A 19,641-nucleotide genomic window follows, 5' to 3' on the forward strand; every position below is an offset into this window, starting at 1 on the left:
TGGCTTTGAACAGAAAGAAACTGAGTAATAACAGCTAATCCCTCACAAAACCACCAAAAACCCTTCTGGACACAAGCCAGGTATAAGAAGTGCTAGAGGACTTTTCTTATTCTTTGTTTTAAACTTTTATGAACTTACTGTGAAAGAAATTAATGGTCTGACTTGCGTCCATAGTAAATGCTGTTTCAAAATGTGTTGAATTTAAACAGTATGGTTTATATTACAACCAAACATAAGTATGTGAAATTTTTGTTTTCCTGTATAGGTGATCTCTACGGTGCCATAGGCTCCCCAGTTAGATTGACTCGAACTGTTATTGTTGGAAAACGCAAGGAGTTGGTGCAGCGCTTGCTCTATGTTCTAACTTACTTCATTCGGTGCTCTGAGCTGCAGGAAAATCAGCTGACATGGAGTGAGAAGGCTGGGGAAGGAGAGCAAGTGCTAAATGGGAGCAAGATCACAACTGCGCTAGAAAAGGGAGAGGTAGAGGAGTCTGATTATGTGGTTGTCACTGTTAAAAATGAACCTGCTCTTGTGCCTCCAATCCTACCTCCAAAGAACGATGGAAGTAAGAACAATGGTGTTGCAGAGTGGGTACATGACCCAGAAAGCACTCACGCTGTCCCAGCATCTTCAAAAGAAAAGAGAGAAGCAATAGGAAAGGCCAGTCAGAACTCCGAAGCATCTATTGACTGTCTAACTAGCAGTTTCTATAAAGGAGCAGCTGATGGTAGGAAAAGAACTGTCACTGATACAGGAATTGTATCCTACCACTTTGATGATCCATCTAAATCAGAGGATATAATGGATGCGAAGAAGAACAAGAACCAGAATGAGAGAAAAGTGGAAAAGCAATTGTCTAGTAGGTCATCTGCCTTACCTTGTCCTGAAAGGTCTGGCCACAGGAGTTCACACTTAGAAAAGGTCACCTTTCATATTGGAAGTTCTGCATCACCGGAGTCAGACTTAGAAACCCACAGAAGAGAAATGGAAGAAAATCTGAAAGTACTCAGAAAAAATCCGGAGGTGATACACTGTGCCTCAAGTTCCACGAATCTGACTGTGGATGCTTCCCAGAATCAAAAAGAAAGTTGTGAAGCTGCCTTTGTACCCTTCAGTAAACATAATGTTTGTTCTGCACAAATCCCACCTTGTGAGGGGAAGGAGACTACACTTAATAAACACATGGAAAGTAAAGGAACTGAAATGAATTTAGTGAACACAGTATCTAGTGAACCACTTTTGCCCACAGATAACATAGAAACTGTAAAATTGCCAAACCTGAAAGAAACTAGAACTTTATGCTCTGGCAATCTGGATAACTATTCCCCTGGCTGTGTAGAAGTAGGTTCTGCTGTCAAACAGGATTGCCCTAAAGTAGGTGCTAAAGATGTCCCCTATGGGGATGCTGGAAGGAAAATCTCCTTCAGAGTTGAAGGGGACATTCCAAGGAATGAGAGTTCAGACAGTGCTCTTGGAGCCAGTGATGAAGAAGGTGATTGTTGTATCCCTGAGGAAGCGCATCATGATAACGTCAGCAAAAGACTTGAAGAGTTTGCAGAAGTAGAACTTCCTTTACCAAGGTAATGAAGTCTTAATTAATTTAGAACTAAATGGAGTCAAAATCTGCAGCTACTTTAGAGATGTTCAGGGTTTCAAGTTTGAAATCCTCTGGGATCTTGACTGAATGCCTTGCAAACAAATCTATAACAGACACTGATGTGGTTAGGATTTTTGTGAAAAGACTTGGCAAAAAGAAAGCCAAGACAGAGCAGGTTTAGATAGTGAAGTCTTGTGACAAAGGTGTTCTTCAAATGTCTAATAAAAAGCGATCAAACTTTTTTTTATATAAACTGCCTGCAACATTTCATGTAGACGTGTGGACAGAACATCTGAGGACAAGCAGAACTTCAGCTTTGCTTAAACCAATAACTCTTTAGATTTGACATATTTGACACATCAAAGACAGATTTGAAATAAATAAGGGTATCGTATTTGAAAACTTCTGAGCTTTACAGGTGCACATGGAGCTTGCAGATGCTTAAGGTAGCTAGAAAAGGTTTGCTTCTTGGGTTGAGTTGGAGGAAACTCAAATTTAGCAAATATGTTAGATGCAGAACGGGGAGCTCATACATACCACAAGCTCTAATACATGTAGATTTGCCTTGTCGTAAGTTTAAAGGAATTAATATATTGTTAAAATTCAGCTTTTAAAATCCTTGTTTCAAAGAGTACCAGGAACTGGTTTACTTAATGTATTTGGAGTACAAATGTTGATTAATATTTTCAGTAGAAGCAGGGGTGATAAAATAAACTTTGCATTCATGTAAAATCTGAATGCAGTTTGTCAAGCAGGAATCTTACCAGCTTTGTATTTCTGTATTTCAGGTCAAATACAATCAGCAGTCAATGTGTGAAAAATTTTGGAAGATCACTTCTAGGTGGTTACTGTCATACGTATATACCTGATCTAGTGCTGCATGGAATAAATAATGATGAAAAACTCAAGCAGTGTCTACTAGCAGACCTACTTCATGCAATGCATGTGAGTTTAAGTACCGTTCTGAGTCATTTTAGGAGTTGTGGTATTACTGAGATCTATAGAAGCAGGTCCTTTTGAATAGGTTTCTTTCTACTTCCCTATTCTGAACAGCAACACCTGACGGGTCTTCCTTCTTGAAAGATGTAAGCCCTTAACTCATTGTGTGCAAATCCTGTTCACGCAACAATCACATATGCTTTTTTTTATACTCTCTTAAGGCTTCTCTTCAAAGATAAACACAAGGAAAATTGTTTGCAGCTTCAATTTACAAACAAGGAAAAAAACCCTCAAACTGTTTCTCTCTTCAGTCACAATAGCAGACAGTTATCTATATTTCATAAAAATGTTGAAACATCTTATTTTGTCACTTAGTCGCATGTGTCGCAAGGGAGATGAAGTCTTGTGGAGGCCTATGTTATACTAGACTGTAGCAGAAATGACTAACTACAGAAGGTAATTGTCAGTAGGTAAGAACTTTGCTGTGTTCTTACTCTACTTTAGGCACTCCTAAATTATATAACTAATTTATAACTAACCTTTCACTAAAGGAACTGTCACCTTAGTATGCAATTTTAAATGTTTATCTAGTAATGGTGAACAGCTTGTCTCTAGAGCAATTAAGAATCATCCTGCTGGAATGAGTTCATGTACTATCCAAAACAGCGATGTGTGTATATGTAACTACTTTAAACAACATCAGATTGGTCTAATGGGTTACTGTCTCTTCATACATACTCTGCCTTGATCGTGCATAGTGAAATCCCTCACGTAGCTCTGAAACATACTTTCACCATCACTGGACCAGTATAATTATTACTCTCTTCATTTTGGAAGAAACTTATCTTTTCAGGGAAGGTGGAATACTTGAAGAAAAAAAAATGTTGGAATAGTGATTTTGAAGCATTACTTAAGCATAATTAAATGCCTTGATCAAATTGGCAGTTATGACTTAACTGACCCAGTGTTGCTGAACGTAAACTCTGTCACTGAAGCTGCTAGTCCTTGTCATTTTTGAGATGCCTTTGGTTTCCTGTTGGACCAAAACATTCATTGGACCACTTTCTTATTCCCTGCCTCAGTGTGAATAAAAGTGGAACCTCAAACGGAGTTGTGGAAATGTATACGAGTGTCACATCATGTTTGTATTTTGTATCTGTTGCAGCATCCAGTGCTAGATGAGCCCATAGCAGAAGCTGTCTGCATTATTGCAGATACAGATAAATGGAACGTGCAAGTAGCTACAAGCCAGAAAAAGATGATGGACAATATGAAGTTAGGCAAGGATGTTTTGGTTTCAAGTCAAGTATCCAGTTTATTGCAGTCTATTTTACAGCTTTACAAACTCAATGTCCCAGCTGACTTTGTAAGTATTTCTTTACTGAAGACTGAAGCTAATGAAAATTGCTTAGCTTCGATAGTAAATGCAGAGTTTTGTACGCGGTGTTGTGACACCAATGAACTAATGCCTGAAATAATGCAGAGTTGGGTCAACATATTTAAAAGAATGCGTGCTACAGTCCAGGAACAGATACTGTTTTATCTGTAATTTACATCTATAGGATCAGATTAAAGTTAACTACTCTGAAATACATATGCCAAAACTAAAGTTGTTTAGACAATTTTAGCATGGCCCTTGTGTGTTTATGATTAGGAGTCTTAAATTTGGCTTTTATTTTTTTTGTTTGTATAATTTCTGCACTTCTGTACTCTTTGTTGTTGAAGCTTCTATCTACTCAAGCCTGTTTCTAGCATACAACTTTCTATTCTTGGGCTTTCTGTCCAAACCCATGCAGTAGATGCTTCTTTTCTCTCCTCATCAAATAATTGTGACTCTGCGTGTTTACTTGACCCTTCTGTTTAGTGCATATTTTAGCCAACCCTGTCAGCAAGTGCTGTCTCAGATAACCTTCCTGGTATCTCCATAGGATTGCTGGGAGGAGACTGAAACCTGAAAACACCTAGGGGTGGGTGGGTTGCAGCAGGGGATGTTACTTTGATATATTGCATACTCCTATCCCATAGCATCCTTTCCTGTCCTCAGTAGTAGTAGAGTTCATCATAGCAAATCTGTAATGCTGTTTTTGCTGATTATGACAAAATTACAAATTACCCACAAGTCTGACAGTGGTAATTATAATACAGTTTTTAGTGTATGATTGTAGGTGAGAGGAGATGGGGTGGTTTTTCGGTAATGGCCCATTCTTCAGTTAACAGAATTGGTTTGTCCTTCAGCAGATAGACTTAAGAAACTTTGTAGGAAGCCTGTGTAATGACTGTACCAGCAGATAGAAGAGGAAGATAGAGCTAAATGTGAACAGATGTAAATAGTATTAGTTGGCACTGTTTTGGATAAAATTGGTGGTATTGATTATGATAAGTTCTGGAAGTCAAGTGCTAGGCAAAATATGTGGGTACACTGTCAGTGTTGTCTCTGGATTCTTCTGGGCATCGAAAAATATGCAACTTTGGTTAAAATTACATCCTAGCACTTGCACAGTAACACCTTAAATTCTGGCATTTTTAAACTGAATAGTTGATTCTGCAACGGAAGTGTTCTTTCTGATGTTGCCTTAGGGTTTGTGTACGCAGCTTCTGTATGATTTGCGTGGTGTGGGAGGGGTTTGGAGGTGGAATGTTTTTCAGGGTTTTTTTATGTCCTTTTTTTTTTTTTTTTACAAAAAGGAACAGGGAAGTGACAGTGCTAGTAGCTTGTAAATTCTCTGTAATCCACATTGGAGACACTTTGATCCTTCTGTCAGTGGATTTTACAGCACTTTGCTGAAACAGAACCATCGGTGCGCGGAAGTTAAGTGTTCCACTAAACTCTAGGGGGAGAAGTGTGACTCTTTTATTGTAGTGACTGTATTGATTTAAATTTTGATGAAAACATATGTACTAATACTGATCAGAGTTCAGCATAATGCAGTATGTTTGAAGCTTCCTTTAGGAGCGTATGTTTCTTTGCATGCAGTTACTATTCAGATGAATACGTGTTTTGGTTTTTTTGTGGCACAACGAAAAACAAAATCCAATTTGAGACTGAATGAAAGGCAAGTGGTGATATGTTTGTTGTGGCACTTCAGACTGGTAACCATCCTGCAGAGAGCTTTGCAGTATGCTGGGTGAGAGGGAAGTGATGATCACCACTGCTGCATGTCAGCAATATGTCAAAAAGCTTTATTTTCACCTTTAAACTCTTTTCAAGCTATCTTTCTATTTTTAGAAGTGACTTGACATTTATTTTTTTCTCCATTTAGTCAATGAGAAAAGCTGCCGAGGAAGCTAACATTAAAAAAAAAAAAAACTTCCGTACCTCGCTTAATGTGGACACTTTGAACAAAATGGATTCATGCACCGAGCTTATGGGGAAAAACATTTTGATTCTTTGCTGGCATTCAGGAGGAGCAGATAATCTTATGTAAAGAGTCTCTCTTTTAGAATAATGTGGGATTCTTCCTTACTTGCTCCCTCACAACTTAAAATAATAAAAATCCATAATCCTCTAGCACGAGTACTAGAATTGGAATATATTGAATTGCTACTTTGTGAATCACTGCTTGCTCCCCTGAACCACTGAGGAAGTGCTCTGAGGCTTGTTGCATTAGGGTTACCTGTAATGGAAGAGATAAGAATGTTTCTCTTTCAGCTAGAATCAGAAGTGTCACAATTATAATGACTTGAGTGAAAAGTTGCTTGAAGCAAATACATCAAAGTACTCTCACAAAGCTTTTGCCTTTCCTCAACTGGTGACGGTGATCTTATTCTACTGCTATGTAGCACGCTTTTTAAAATCTTCTTCTTGCTCCAGACCATAAGAAAAATACATGGTAGGCTACCTATGAGTCTTTTTTTGCTCATTATTTTTTAATTAGTAAAACTGGTTTCACAGGATCTCATTTCTAATAGTTATAGCTTTCATTCAACCTGAAAAGTAGATTGGACAATGGCCTGAAGCAATTTGCTGCTACTGTTTCTAATTGCTGTCTACGCCTGCCGGATGATTATGCCTCTGATAATGTGAGATTCTGCATGCACCTCCTGCTTTCATCTCCTGGAGTTTGGAAAGCTGAACTAATTTAACTTGTTTGAAGTGGTCATCCCGGTGGAAAGAAGGAACATTGAATTGAATGTACCTTTGGTCTAGAACACTCACCTTGAGAAGACATCCTACTACTGACCTTGTCTTGCCAAAAAAACCCCCCTCTCTCTCTGAAGCTAAGGTTCATCTGCTCTTCTGCAGTTGGTGTATGAGAAGTTACCATGTGTCACTGTATTTAAAAATAATATGCATTTCTAGCATGCTACTGCTGAAAGAAAAGGGGAGTGATTAATTTGGTATTTCAACTTGAACCTTTTGGCAAACAGCATCAAATGTTTAAGGAATTTTAAACTAGAAGTACCTCGGACTAATAAAAACAAATGCCTAAAAAGGATATGTAATCTAGCTTCTACAGTAAAGTAGTGAGCAAGAGAGCTATAACTTTATGATGAATAAGATGATGGTGTCTTCCGCTTCTTGAGTGTTAGTTTCTTGAATGGCAGATCCCTTGAGCTAGAGTGCTGATTTTAGGAACTGTTGTCTAAACTGAGTCTTTCAGAAAAAATAGCACTGATTTATAACAAAGACATCTTCATCCAAGTATTCTGATATGATTCTTAGTAAGATGTCTTGAGTGTCTCTGAACCTGGTTAAAACTATTTAAGTCGGCAGAAACACTGTGGCTGACTTCAGCGGAAAATGGATGTGCAGTTTGTGCAATAAACTTTCTGCCCAAGGAAGCTGGAATGCCACAATTCTCTGAGGGGGGTCCCATTGAGGGTGTAGTGTAACTTCTTACTGTTCCTAGCACAGCTGTAGCAAAACTAATTGCCTCTCCTGGATTTTGGAATGGAGATTTAGTTTGAAAGATGTTCTAGCAAAGACAGAAGCTAAAATGATATGCTTAATTTCTGTAAAATTTCCTAAAGCCACTCTGAGGTTTTTGGTCTGTGTTTACAGTGCATAATGCATCTTGAGGATAGACTACAGGAGATGTATCTCAAAAGCAAAATGCTTTCGGAATATCTGCGAGGACATACAAGAGTGCATGTAAAAGAACTAGGAATTGTATTAGGGTGAGTATTGCAGGTATCGATCTTAACCAATGGCAAAACTTGGGGCAGTTATTTTCCTCTTCAGTTTCTGAATGTTGACATCATGTTCCATGATGAGGGCTTGCTTCTTACTTCAGATTTAGCACTTTCCTCTTCCGCGTGCCTAATAAAGTGTAAAATGGGGTTCTACTAAGCCATCTGTAATTCAGGAGGAGACACAGTTCTACAACAAGAACAAATTACTTGTCATTCTTAAATCTTCAGAATGGAGAAAGTTTGGATTTTGGTCATTAGGAGGTTATCCACACATTTGTGCACACTCTTTCTTTCTCCTTAATGAAAACTTCATCCCAGAAAATACTTGAGAATTTTTGGAAGGTTAGGTGGTGCAGTTGTATCTTGAAGGAAGAGGGGTTCTCAAAAAGCAGGTGTAGGAAAATAGACAGGTGTCCTGTTTGGCAGCTGTCTTCTAATAATAGTACTTGATTGGCATACAACCTTTAGGGATGCATCTGCTGACAGCAGAAGAGGGGGGAAAGGGAAACAAGTGAACACACTTTCCCTAGAAGATGGGTTTTAGCACTGTAGGTAAAACTTAATTTATCTTTATCCAGATTGCTCAAGATTTCTGAGATACTGAGAAATGTAGCTGTAAATAGTGAAACCCTGAGATAAGCACTCTTCTCACTGTGTGTATAAATATACATCTATATATGAATATACACATATGTCCTGGCCTTTGAACACCTTTACATTTGGAAATGGTTGGAAACTGACCACTGCATTTGAGAGACATTCCTGGTACTGTTATTGCATGATAATTAATAATTCCAGCTTGTTGTCATTTTATTAAGTGCTACTGTATGGTGAACTGAGTTATATTAAAAACATGAAGTGCACAGTCTTCCATAAGCTGATGTTTAGTGCTCTCTTAAACTGGGCTTATTGGTGCCTACTGAATGGTAAAACTACAAGCTAAGGCTTACAGTTTAGCAAAGAAATAAAAGTTTTTATTTAAACCACAAAAGATTATATACCACAAAATGTAATACTGCTATCTTTTGACTAAAATGGTAGCATACTTCTTGGTTTTAAACATTATTACCTACGTTTACTGGTATGTTATGAGTAATGGCAATAAATAATTAAACAATGAACTCAGTTATAGCAAGACACTTCCAGTTTCTTTAAAGTGGATAAAAAATATCTTTTTGTGTTGATCTTTTGTGAAAGTGGCTATATTTTAAAGTCTCTCTTTTTTTAATTTCCAGGATTGAATCCAATGACTTGCCTTTGCTGGCTGCTATAGCAAGTACTCATTCCCCGTATGTTGCTCAAATACTCTTATAAATTGTGATCTCAGGATAGTCATTCCCTTAAAGTAAAACAAAGAAAATGGGAACGTTGAATGAAGAACAGAGGTGCCAAACACTGGTAAAGGGGAACACTGAGGAAAGCAGGTGATGACTGTACATTCTACCACCTTTGGATTCTGATTTCAACTGGATGTTTTATCGGAGGACTTCAGTTTACATAACGTAAAAGGCATTCAGGTTTTTCTTACAATCTCACTTCTGACTTAAATCAAGAAAGTGACTGTATCTGTGCATTTTATTTTTATTCAAAGGACAAAAGTTAACACTATATGGCAGACCCGGAGCTGCCATCCAAAACGCTGCTCAAAACCATGAAGTAACAGTTAAAAGAACAAGTGGGTTAGAATGTATTTCGTAATACTATGCCTGTGAGTGTGGTGTATGTTTCTTTGCTGGGGAGGAGGAGGAGCTGTAAACTATGTATATAGCATTCCTATACACAAGCATATTAGGTGGGACGTGATTTTCTTGCAGAGCGTATGCATGAGTTTGTATAAGTAGAAGTGATGGGCTTAGAACAAGGAACCTGGATTCAGCAGCCAAATGTTACATTGAATGGAGGTGTGCGTGAGGTGATGAGACTTTTCCCTTTAAGGACAAGAGGTTAAGAAAGCTGTGGCTGTTTCTGTTGTCATGAGGAGGCATTCGAATGAGCCCGTGGCTAGAAGTGGAATGGAATGGACTTCCAAGATAGGGATTTTGTGGGAAAGCCTTATGGAATTTCTGCTACAAGTTTACATTTGTTGCTGATGCAACTTCAATAACTCTTTTGAGTTTCTGTACGACTGTAGTCCTGGGAACTAAACCTGTTTCTTGGTGTCATCAAGTATTACTGTCTCCGAGGAGTATGGATTTGACAAACTTCTGTATGATACCAGTGCTGTTAATGCACATCTGTGTGCACGTACACCAAGAGATTGGCACAAACTGAAGACAATCTTATTGGGGAAATAAAAGACACCAACCAACCCCCCCCCCCAAACTTCTAGTCAAAAGTATTACTTTTTTTCCAGCTACTAGTTGTCACTCTAAGTAGGAATAAAAGAGGAGCATTGTTTGAAGTAAAATGAAATGTAGGGGGTGAACCCCAATATTTGATATTATGAATGTTTGCAATTACCCTTTTTGATTCTACAGAAATCTCAAACTATCATCTGGGTGCCTTTCCTTCATAGGTTAACTACTCTGAGACCAGAAACTACTTCTCCACTAGTTGATACTGGCCTTCTGTGTTTCTAGAAAGCAAAATAAAATTTTGTACTTTACTGTTTTCATGTGGTTGATAACACGAATGTATAAAATAAAAATTACTTTTTTTGCGTAAAGCACTGTTAAGCTGGATATGAAACTATGGACCAGACTGAGGAGAGAACAAAGGATCAAAACAAACACTCTTAAAGAAATGGAAAACTCGCTGTTGGACCATTCTGTTTGTGAGCCAGCATGAATGAGGTGTCTGAAATTGTCAGCTTGCAAGCAAATTGCTAGCACCACGATTGCTTGGGAGTAGTGAATTCTGATAAGAAACTGCTGGTCACTGGTTGTGAGTTCTCCTCGTTGGCGATTACAGATTTTTAACACTGAAGGGACACACTTTTATTAAAAGTGGTTTTATTTCCTACTACCTTGATGTTTGGACTTTTCTACAGTAAACTTTCAATGATTTGAAATAATGAAATGTGCATATTGTGAGTTGTTTAAATGTGATGGGGGGGTCTTGATTAACCTTGTGTTGCTCTTTGAAGGAAATGGGTAGACTGACCTACTGTGACGAGAGGTTGTTTCCAAGCGGAGGGATACTTAATATTCTGATACAATGCTTCTAAAGCTGTTCCTTATACACTGGGGTTTTGACCTGACATTCCAGATGTTTCTTTTGTCACATTTTCATACTTGTCCCTAGCATTCTGCCTAAAAAGGCTAAAATCTTTCTATGGTTCAGGTTTTCTCCTGCTGCTTTATAGTTAGGCAAAGTTTTCATATCTTTGGTCTGTGAATCCTTCTGTCTGCTGGAAAGTAAACTTATCTCTGCCTATAGCTGTTACCAGATATCACTCTCTTCCACAAGGTTAAGACACAGTAAGAACCATAGAGCAAGTCACATATTCCTAAACCACCAAATCCCTATGGTGGAGAATGTGTGTGCGCGCATGTGTAAGACTCTGAAACTGCTTCCCTGAGTGTATATAGAAATCCTCATATACTTTCTCTATTTTATGTCACTCTTAAGTAGTAGCTGAGTTCATGAAAAGTCAATTCCAGTTCTCTTAAAGTATTAGTTGGGTTCTTATCTGAACAGACTCTGACAATTCTTCAAAGAAACATGTGCTAACATAGAAATATGTGCTTTTGTTATAGAGTATACTAAGGAAGTCAAAGGTCAGCCAACATTCAGTGATTTCAAGACTGATACCATGATCAGTAACGCCTGATTTTACTACATCAACTATTTAAGGAAAATTCTTCTTAAAATCTGCCTTTTGGCAAGACATTAAATTAACCTAGGGGTGGCATGTGAGCCGACGGTCAAAAGCACTTGGATTTTCTTCAGCCCAGGCTAAAACTTTATAGTTCTTGCTGCTTTCTCTAACATTTTGCTGCTCTTCAGAAATCACATGATGAACTATCTTGTTCTCACAATTTTAGTTTTGGGGGAAAGAAAATCCAAAATTAAAGCTGTTTATTACCTTTAAAAGGCTTTAGTCTAAAGCAAGTTAAATATATATTTTCCCCTCCACCAAATGTACTACCTCAGTTGACAGGATTCCACCTTCTAGGGCTTTTTTTGACTCTCAGTCTTTAACTTGTTTTTGGTAGCATCTTGCTGTTTATGTAAATTAGTGTGGCATGACAGGGCAGTAAATATTTACAGATGTGTTGTTAGACATCTTTAGGGCATGTTTCTGTTTTTATTTTAATAGGATGAAAAGTGATATGAATGTACAGATGTGTTTAAAATTGATAATGTAGCTAAATTTTCAAATATTCCAAAGTTGGTTTTATCAGTATTATGTAGTTTTTTGTAAATTTAAATACATACTTTCTTGGTTAAGTGGGAGTGCACAGTCTTTCCAAAATCCCACATAAATGCAGTTTACACAGTGCAATTTAAAGAATGTATGCTTTTTTTCAGGCAAGACTAAACCTTCATACACGGAGAGGAGGAATGAACTGCTAAATTGAATATTTAATCTAAATGAATTCTTTAACCCCAAACGATACCAAGATCTAAACATTTTAAGTAGGTACTCTCTGAACTAACGTATACAACTTTCTTCTACCCAAAAGAAACGAATGGACGCCAATTCTGTAATTCACATTTCTAGTGGCATCCTCCAGAGTTACGGATTGATCTTCCCCACTCCCTACTATATGCATCTTTACTCTTAAAGTCAAAACGCCTTTTCAGACACACCAAACTCTTGTAGATAAAGTTTACACAAAATGATCGCTTGTCCCTCAAGTATAACTTCTACTTCAGTTAAAAGGACCCAAATCAAAATCGAGTCTGAACTGCTGAATATACGCTAGACTTTTTTTTTTTTTTTGAGGTCAAGTGGGCTAATTTGACATACATAGCAGGTTTTCCATAGTAGAAAAAAATGTGTGTTGCTATTGCATGTTTGAAGAGCATAGGCTTTTTTAGGAATGACTGAATACCAATGTCAAACTACATGTTTGTTTTTTTTTTTTTTCTTATAGTTGTTTATGTATGCTATCATTTTGGTCTATTTCTCTGCGGCATTTGGTGCAATAAACTTTCTGAAACAAACGTAAATGGTATTTCGTATCTTCCTTTTTAAAACTTACTTCTGAAATAGCTGTTCATGTTGTTGTAGCTGAGATCTAATAGCATGTGGACATCCAATAACCCGTTAGTGAGGTAAGTAAATGGCGCAAGAAAAGTCTAACAGGAAGGCTTCACAAAATTTGTAACCTGTTTGAACACTATCCTGTCTTTGGAAGATTTACTTCTCTTAGATGTAAACAAGAGCTCTTATAGTGTGAAAATTAATTGCAAAAAATAATGGAAAGTGAAGACTGTTGGAATAGATCCTGCAGAGGTTCCACACACCTGTGTGCGGGCTCAGATGCATGTGAAAAGAGCTATCTGAAAAGTGTGTTGCTTTTACATAATATATCTAACTTTTAAAATTACTCAACCTAACAGGAATGAGTGACACCTTGTGTTTACTAGCTTATGAATTGGATGACGGACTTGACATAAATTAGTTTAAAATAAAGAGGTCTTCAATTTGTGTCAAATTCTCCATGACCTGAATTTCTATTTAGTGTTCTGCAGCTTACTGGAAAGCCCTTATTTACGAAATAAAAATGGAGAAGAGATCATCAACTGTAATTATGCTGAACATCTTTGAACAGGTATAGTCTGGTTTGTAAGGTGGAAGCACTTCTTGCCTGTAGACTGAAATGTTTGAGACTTGCGCGTTGGTCAGGCTAACAAGGATTGGAAATGAAACAAAATCCCAGGAACTTTGGCATTGAGGACTTTTCATAGTGCTCTGAGTACAGCTTCTGGCTTTCTGGTTTGGCTGCAGTAATTATCAGCTCTGGAGGATCTGGAAATAAATCTACTTGTTTTCCTGTGCTCAGAGGTGCTAAATGCTTGTGTGCGCACACTTGAAATAAGGAGAAGTGCCTGTTGTGTTGTCTTCTATGTCTTTGTGTCTTCTATGACTCCTGTGTAATTTGTGCTCCTGTTAGTACTCTTGCACAAATGGTGACCTGTTGTAGAGGTTAACCGGATTTCGTGTTTATGAGAATGAAAGCTTTTTTAGTGTGAAAAGTACATCAAATGCTGGTGCTGTGGTGAGCTCTAACCTCACTCCAGCTCTCCTGCCAAATTGTGTAGGAGCCGTCCCTCTTTTGAAGTCTATGCTTTCATGAGAAAGCTTGACATAATTTAATAGCTAACCCCTATAACAAGAGGAAGAGCCCGATACCCTGTCCAGTCTTTCCTCCTCTCATGCTAGCTGCATCTGCAAGTTGCTTATGCTATGGCTTGCTCTGGTGCTCATTAAATCACTCATGGCCAGGTGCAGCACATTTGCAGGAAGAAAAGCCGCTGACGGATGTCTGCTGGGTTAACAAGTTGGATTTGCCTCCAGTAAGAGGTAGTGTAAGGGCAAGGGAAGAGATGGGACCTCTCAGCTAGGAGCAAGAGAGAAAGGCAGTGAGATTGCTCCAGCTCCTGATGTGTTTGATAGTTGTGGGCCATTGGGCTGGCTCAGCAGTTTGTGTGGGTCAGCAACATGGGCTTCTACCCAGGCTTTGTGAGACTCCATGAAGCTCCTCTGCTCTGACTTCACTACTTTCAAAAAGCTGTAGTTGTGCTGTTGGTCATATCAACTGGTTTAACGTTTTTCTAAAGGACACTTAGCCATCTCTTTCAGAATCCGTATGATTGGGACTGTGGCGGGTTAGCAAGAGGCAGATGCACAGGCTGACCAGTATAAAATGGCCAAGCACTGGGAAAGGGTGGAGACCTGTATTATATTTAGGTGGTATGGCTGAGAGGGCTGCCAAGGAGTGTTTAGAACTGACAGCTGCAAAAGAGAAAATAATACCTAGATTTGAAAACCCCTTGAACAGTCAAGTTCTGTGACTTGTTCAAAAGATACGACTTGAAATAATACAAATATTAGTGGTGAACAATTGATTTTACTTTTTTTTTCCTCTTAAATGAATGGCAAGGAGAATCACGGAACTGACGAAGAACTATTCTCCTCATGTAACAAGGAGTTCAGGCAAAAGCAAGCATATGTGAACGTGAACTGTATCACAAAGTAATGAAGTCTTGTGACAGAATTCTGCCAGTCTCTTTCCTTCCTTTTCTCTTTAAATGAAAATAACAAAGTTTTCTGCTAGTCATCCACGTACCATATTCTTTGGGTTTCTGTATGGGTACAGTGAAGAGGACATGATTGAAAATAAGAAGCAGGGTTTTGGACATAAAGGACATGCAGCTGGGTGACAAACCGTGAGACTGTGACCTACAAGGCTTACGACCCCATGTAAAATTAGCTTAAGTGGCCGCAAGATTGTAATCCACATGCTGGAAAATGACTCTTATAATAGTTGCAGTCGGTTGTCCGTCTGGCACAATCCCAAAGCTAAAACAGTTTAAGCAGTACGAGTAGCATCTTGTCTCGAAATCCTAAAGGTCAACACAAGGCCGAAGGGCTTAGGAGTGACAGTCAAGCACTTAAAAAATAATCTCATAAACTGGATTTCTTCCGTTTGGAGCCCCAAGAGAGATTCCACTGTGATCTGGCAAAACGGTGTTTGAGAGGGAGCAGACTCCCCTGAGGAAGGAGTTTCCCACTGAGGAAGAGAGCTCCCGCTCCTACGGGCTGAGGAATGTTTGCGGATGTGGAAATATGAATTGATGCTTAGGTCTTCCCTGGGAGTGGCTGTGCTGTCTGATAAGAGCGCTGTGGGGTCAGGGGCTGGCATGTTTGGCTCACAAAAATGTTTTCCCTTGCATTGGATTGAATTCCAATCCTGTATATAAGAAATTTGTTTCAAATAGGACCTTTGCTTTAACTACCGTTTTAACTATTTTACCACCTCATCTCTTTTTCCCCAGGCAAAACAAGCCTGGAGAATTTTCTCCTTTTTTATGTGACAGTAATGAGCAGAAATGTTTCCATTTTTTATTTTCTACAGTATTGTATCACCTTCTTTTTTTTCCTTTTAAGGTCTATATAGGCACTGTTAGCTTTAAGATGGACAAGTCTCCTAAAATTGTTCACTTTAGCTTTGAAAAGTATAGGGGTTTTGCATTGAGCATTTTTTGTTGAACTATTTGCAATTCCCTACAACGTGCAACTTTTGACCTTGAAAAGTGGCCACGCCGTGAACAATGTGAAATTAAAAATCATGTTTCTAAACCATCAGCTCCACCTGCCTTCTGTAAGGGACTGGCTCGTGTAAGGGCACTACGGTCTCAGTGGAAGTGCTTTAATTCAGGTTTGTTTCTTATAGAGAAAATGCCTTACCTTTTGATTTGGGAAGCGCAGGTGCCTGGGATGCCGCAATCACTGCAGCCCGTTTGCTGCATGGGTGAAGGCAGCCTTCGTAGCTGCCCGTGTCCCAGGCCAGCCTGGCCCTAGCATTGTGGCCTTGTTGTTCGAGAATAAAGGGAGCGGGCTGCCTGGTGGGGAGATAAAACAAAATGGAGTTAGCGCTGAAGGAGGGCTAACTTTTTTCCTTTGCCCCGCTGTTTACCATAACTGCGCTTCTGGCTGTCTCCTGGCAGGGTTTGACGTCCCTAATGTGAAAGGGTGCCCGAATCTGAAGGCTTGTTGAGCAGGGTCCTCTGCACGCCTGCCTACCTGATGCCATTCCCGACATGATCGACGAACTGACCTACGTCAGTGCAGTACAGCTGAGGACATAACTTAGACACCAATATTTCAAGTGAGTTTGTCAGGCCTCTGGTATCTAAACCATTTGTGTTAGACCTAACTATGGCAACACCCCGAAGGTAGCAGCCGCCTCTGGTTTTCTGCGTGCCATTTTCTTCCCACAAGAATGCAGTAGCCTCTCCTGTTGCTCAGCAGTGGGTAAACACCCAAAGCAAAAGATGCAAAGCCCATTTGTAATGTTGCTAAATGAGTTCTGAGTGTCGTAGGTAATGCGTTGGCTAGTGGGAGTGGTTGGAGGAGCAGTTGGGCATTATTATATGCTTGAATTAAAGAAGCTCTGAAGACCTGGTGGCTTCCCAGATGTGAATGCCTATGCTCTTGATAGACGAGGAAGCTGGTAACTCAAGAACCATGTTCTCATCTTCAAAAGGCTTCTGTCCTGAGCCTTGTGGTGTTTAAACTATAGTGCTGCTAAGGACCTAATCTAACTACTTCCCATCCCTGGGATCATGCTAAACTTTACAGGAAAGCTGACTTGCCTCCTCCCTGCCTTGATTCTTTTTAAATTAGTATTCTCTGCTTTTCTTCTAAATATATGAAGCTTTTTCTGCATGTCTATTTTTGTGGCTAGCAACTGCTCTGACAGCCCTGGAGAAAGCTGGTGTGGACTTTGTGATTTGTTCTGAGGAGATTTCAAACCTTGGTCTGGTTGGAGAGCTAAGAGCTGGGTGTTCCCATCCTGGGAGGCAAAGCGCTTGGAGCAGGGGGCCCTAGTTCCTCTGTCCTGAGGAACCCGAGCGGCAAGCTGCACCTGCAGGTCATCTCACTCCGGGTTGCTGAGTGTCACTAAGTGTCACTCTTTCCCCAATAAAAGGGGGCTACTCTCAAAAGTGTGTGACCACACTTTTGCGCACAGATGAGCTTAGCGGTCTGGGGTTAAGTCTCCGGCAGCATCAGACTGCACTTTACGTCGCAAGGCTTCCAACAGTTTGATGGTGGTTGGCTGCTAACGTGGGCACCACTACCCTATTTCCCAGAGCTGTGTTGATGAGCTGGGTCGTGTTGTCGTTGAGGTCGAAACATGACCGTGAACTTTACAATGTGGAGGACTTGCTTGAGTTAAGCGCAGCTGTACCTGCTGTGCGATGACGTATAGCATAAAGCGTCCTGATAGCATGGCTTGGCAGTGCAGCACTACGCCGCAATACTGAAATCATCTCTGGATTCACTAAACCTGTCTCTAGTCACTCGGTAATGCATCTTAATCTCAGTACCATGCTCAGTTAACCGCACTGATTAACGATTCCTAATTCTTGATTAAGCTTGGCTGGTGGCAGGTCAGGAATTTTCACCCTGTGTCTGTGGCTCGGCACAAAAGCAGCTCCTGTTTGTTTTCTCAGCGTTCTGGTAATTACCAGCATTCGTTATAGAAGGATGAGGCGATTGACCAAAGGTATGCAGGGAGGCTGCGGCAAAGGTTAGTACCTGATCTCCTGAGTCCTAAAATAATGCGTTCGTCATTAGACAGTCCTACTGGCCAGGCTGCGGTAGCGGGGATGCATCTGCCTTTTCCCTTCCTGGCAGTTGCTTTAGAGAGTCAGAGACATAGTGTCTGGCATCCAGACATCTGTCTTTTGGGAAAGAGAACAGAAAAAGAGTTCTCTCATTCTTATATACTGCCTCAAAAGCTTCTTGCGGACAATTGCAATTGTGCCCGCAAGGATAGTTTAGTTGAAAGTATCTACTACGTGGATGCTGCCAAAGAAATGTATTTTGTTTCTCCAAACACCTGCTTCTTTGCTATTACGCATCTTTATTTTTTACTTGGGATGCGTGAATGATATTGGGAAAAGTAACTCATGACAAGCTGCTGAGCAACACTTAGTGAGAAATAGCAGGAGTCAGTAACCACTCAAGAGAAGTGCTAGTTTTCAGAAAAATAAAGGCAAAATTGAAAGATCGAACTTGTCTCTGAGTGAGTTTCTTGTTTGAGGCAGTGGGAAGGTGTTACAGGCAAGCATGTGGAGTGTACAAGATGTTAACTTACTGCTTCACAGAAACAGCTTATGCGCTAGCTTTTACACATTGGCACGCAGGTATCTGTAATGAATGTTCTGCTGTGGCAATGCAGCATCTTTATTTTAATATAGAAAATAGTGTTATAAAGCAGTTTTGCTCTGAAGTACGCATGCAAGCTGAAATACTGTAACCAGCGTTATGGCTTTAAACGATGTGAAAAGATAGGGGCAGGAGGAAATATTAGCAGAACGAGCAAAAAAAGTAAAATTAAGGGTCACAAATGACATTTGACTCTGTACCAGTGTCTGTTATAAGTTCCTGATTCAGTCCTGGTGCTGCTTATTTTAATCCATGTGGTGGGAATCGGAAGATAAAAGCAACCATGACCAGACAAGATGTGACTGTCATTCTGTAAGGGGATAAACTGCCATGGCAATCCTGGCCGTTGTTGGCGGGGAGCTGGCTGGTTTTGGCCAGCTGCTGGGTAGCTGGAGATGGTGGGTCCCCTTGAGGATGAGGTGCCTTCTGGATAATTAGACAAACATACAAACTGTGTCTCAAAAAAACCCCATACTAAGTTATTTCTTTCTGCTGCCTGAGATTAAGAACTGGCTCTTGTTGTAAAAATGAATGGTTGAGACGCACCACTGGCTTCTGAAGGACAGCAGATGACAAATCCAGTTGGAGCCTGAGCTTTTCCCACATGCCAAGAGGAAGAAATGTAAGGTTTGACAGCAAGAGAAAGAGAAGGCTAGGCACCTGCTATGGAAAAGAATACTGTTTATAGAATCATAGAATGTGTTGGGTTGGAAGGGACCTTTAAAGGTCAGCTAGTCCAACCCCCCTGCAGTAAGCAGGGACAGCTTCAACTAGATCAGGTTGCTCAGAGCCCCGTCTGACCAATGAGCACATTATTTTGCTCTTTGTGCTCATGGGATGAGGTTGGGTCTCTGAGCGCATCGCCCGAGTGTGCAGGTGCTGCTGCCAGGGCAGGGGAAGAGGCTGCAGCAGGTGAAGAGGACAACGGGTCTGCCCCTTCCAGCCCACTTCACCTAACGCAGCGCTGAAACGGGAATCCTGGGCAGTGGGTTTAAGCCTGATCTGCTGCTGACCACTCGTGTTTGCTGGTGGAAATCTGCCCTTCCCTACCTGCTTGCAGTAGGGGTCAGATGAGAGCTACTGCTGATGCCTTGAGAATCCATAGCCGGGTGCTGAGGAT

At 40.1% G+C, this 19,641-nt stretch overlaps 2 protein-coding genes across 6 annotated transcripts in view; one reads left to right on the plus strand and one right to left on the minus strand.

Annotated features, from left to right (window-relative positions):
• The window catches only part of FNIP2 (folliculin interacting protein 2), a 51,972-nt gene extending 39,176 nt beyond the window's left edge, over positions 1-12,796 (plus strand). For 4 of the 5 annotated variants that reach the window (XM_063335581.1, XM_063335582.1, XM_063335578.1 and 1 more), the window contains 5 exons: positions 266-1,583; positions 2,389-2,545; positions 3,705-3,905; positions 7,542-7,657; positions 8,908-12,796. In XM_063335581.1, coding sequence (XP_063191651.1) covers positions 266-1,583; positions 2,389-2,545; positions 3,705-3,905; positions 7,542-7,657; positions 8,908-8,986 — 1,871 coding nt within the window. In that variant the 3' untranslated portion in view covers positions 8,987-12,796. The remainder of the gene's footprint in view (positions 1-265; positions 1,584-2,388; positions 2,546-3,704; positions 3,906-7,541; positions 7,658-8,907) is intronic. The other variant, XM_063335579.1, reaches the window with a different exon arrangement.
• A 2,262-nt stretch (positions 12,797-15,058) lies between these two features.
• The window catches only part of SPMIP2 (sperm microtubule inner protein 2), a 35,338-nt gene continuing 30,755 nt past the window's right edge, over positions 15,059-19,641 (minus strand). Inside the window, exons 4-5 of the mRNA XM_063336282.1 lie at positions 16,035-16,189; positions 15,059-15,129 (exon numbers count right to left, since the gene is read on the minus strand). Coding sequence (XP_063192352.1) covers positions 15,059-15,129; positions 16,035-16,189 — 226 coding nt within the window. The remainder of the gene's footprint in view (positions 15,130-16,034; positions 16,190-19,641) is intronic.

Source organism: Chroicocephalus ridibundus, chromosome 5, assembly GCF_963924245.1.
Source record: "Chroicocephalus ridibundus chromosome 5, bChrRid1.1, whole genome shotgun sequence".
In the NCBI taxonomy this organism is placed as follows: Eukaryota; Metazoa; Chordata; class Aves; order Charadriiformes; family Laridae; genus Chroicocephalus; species Chroicocephalus ridibundus.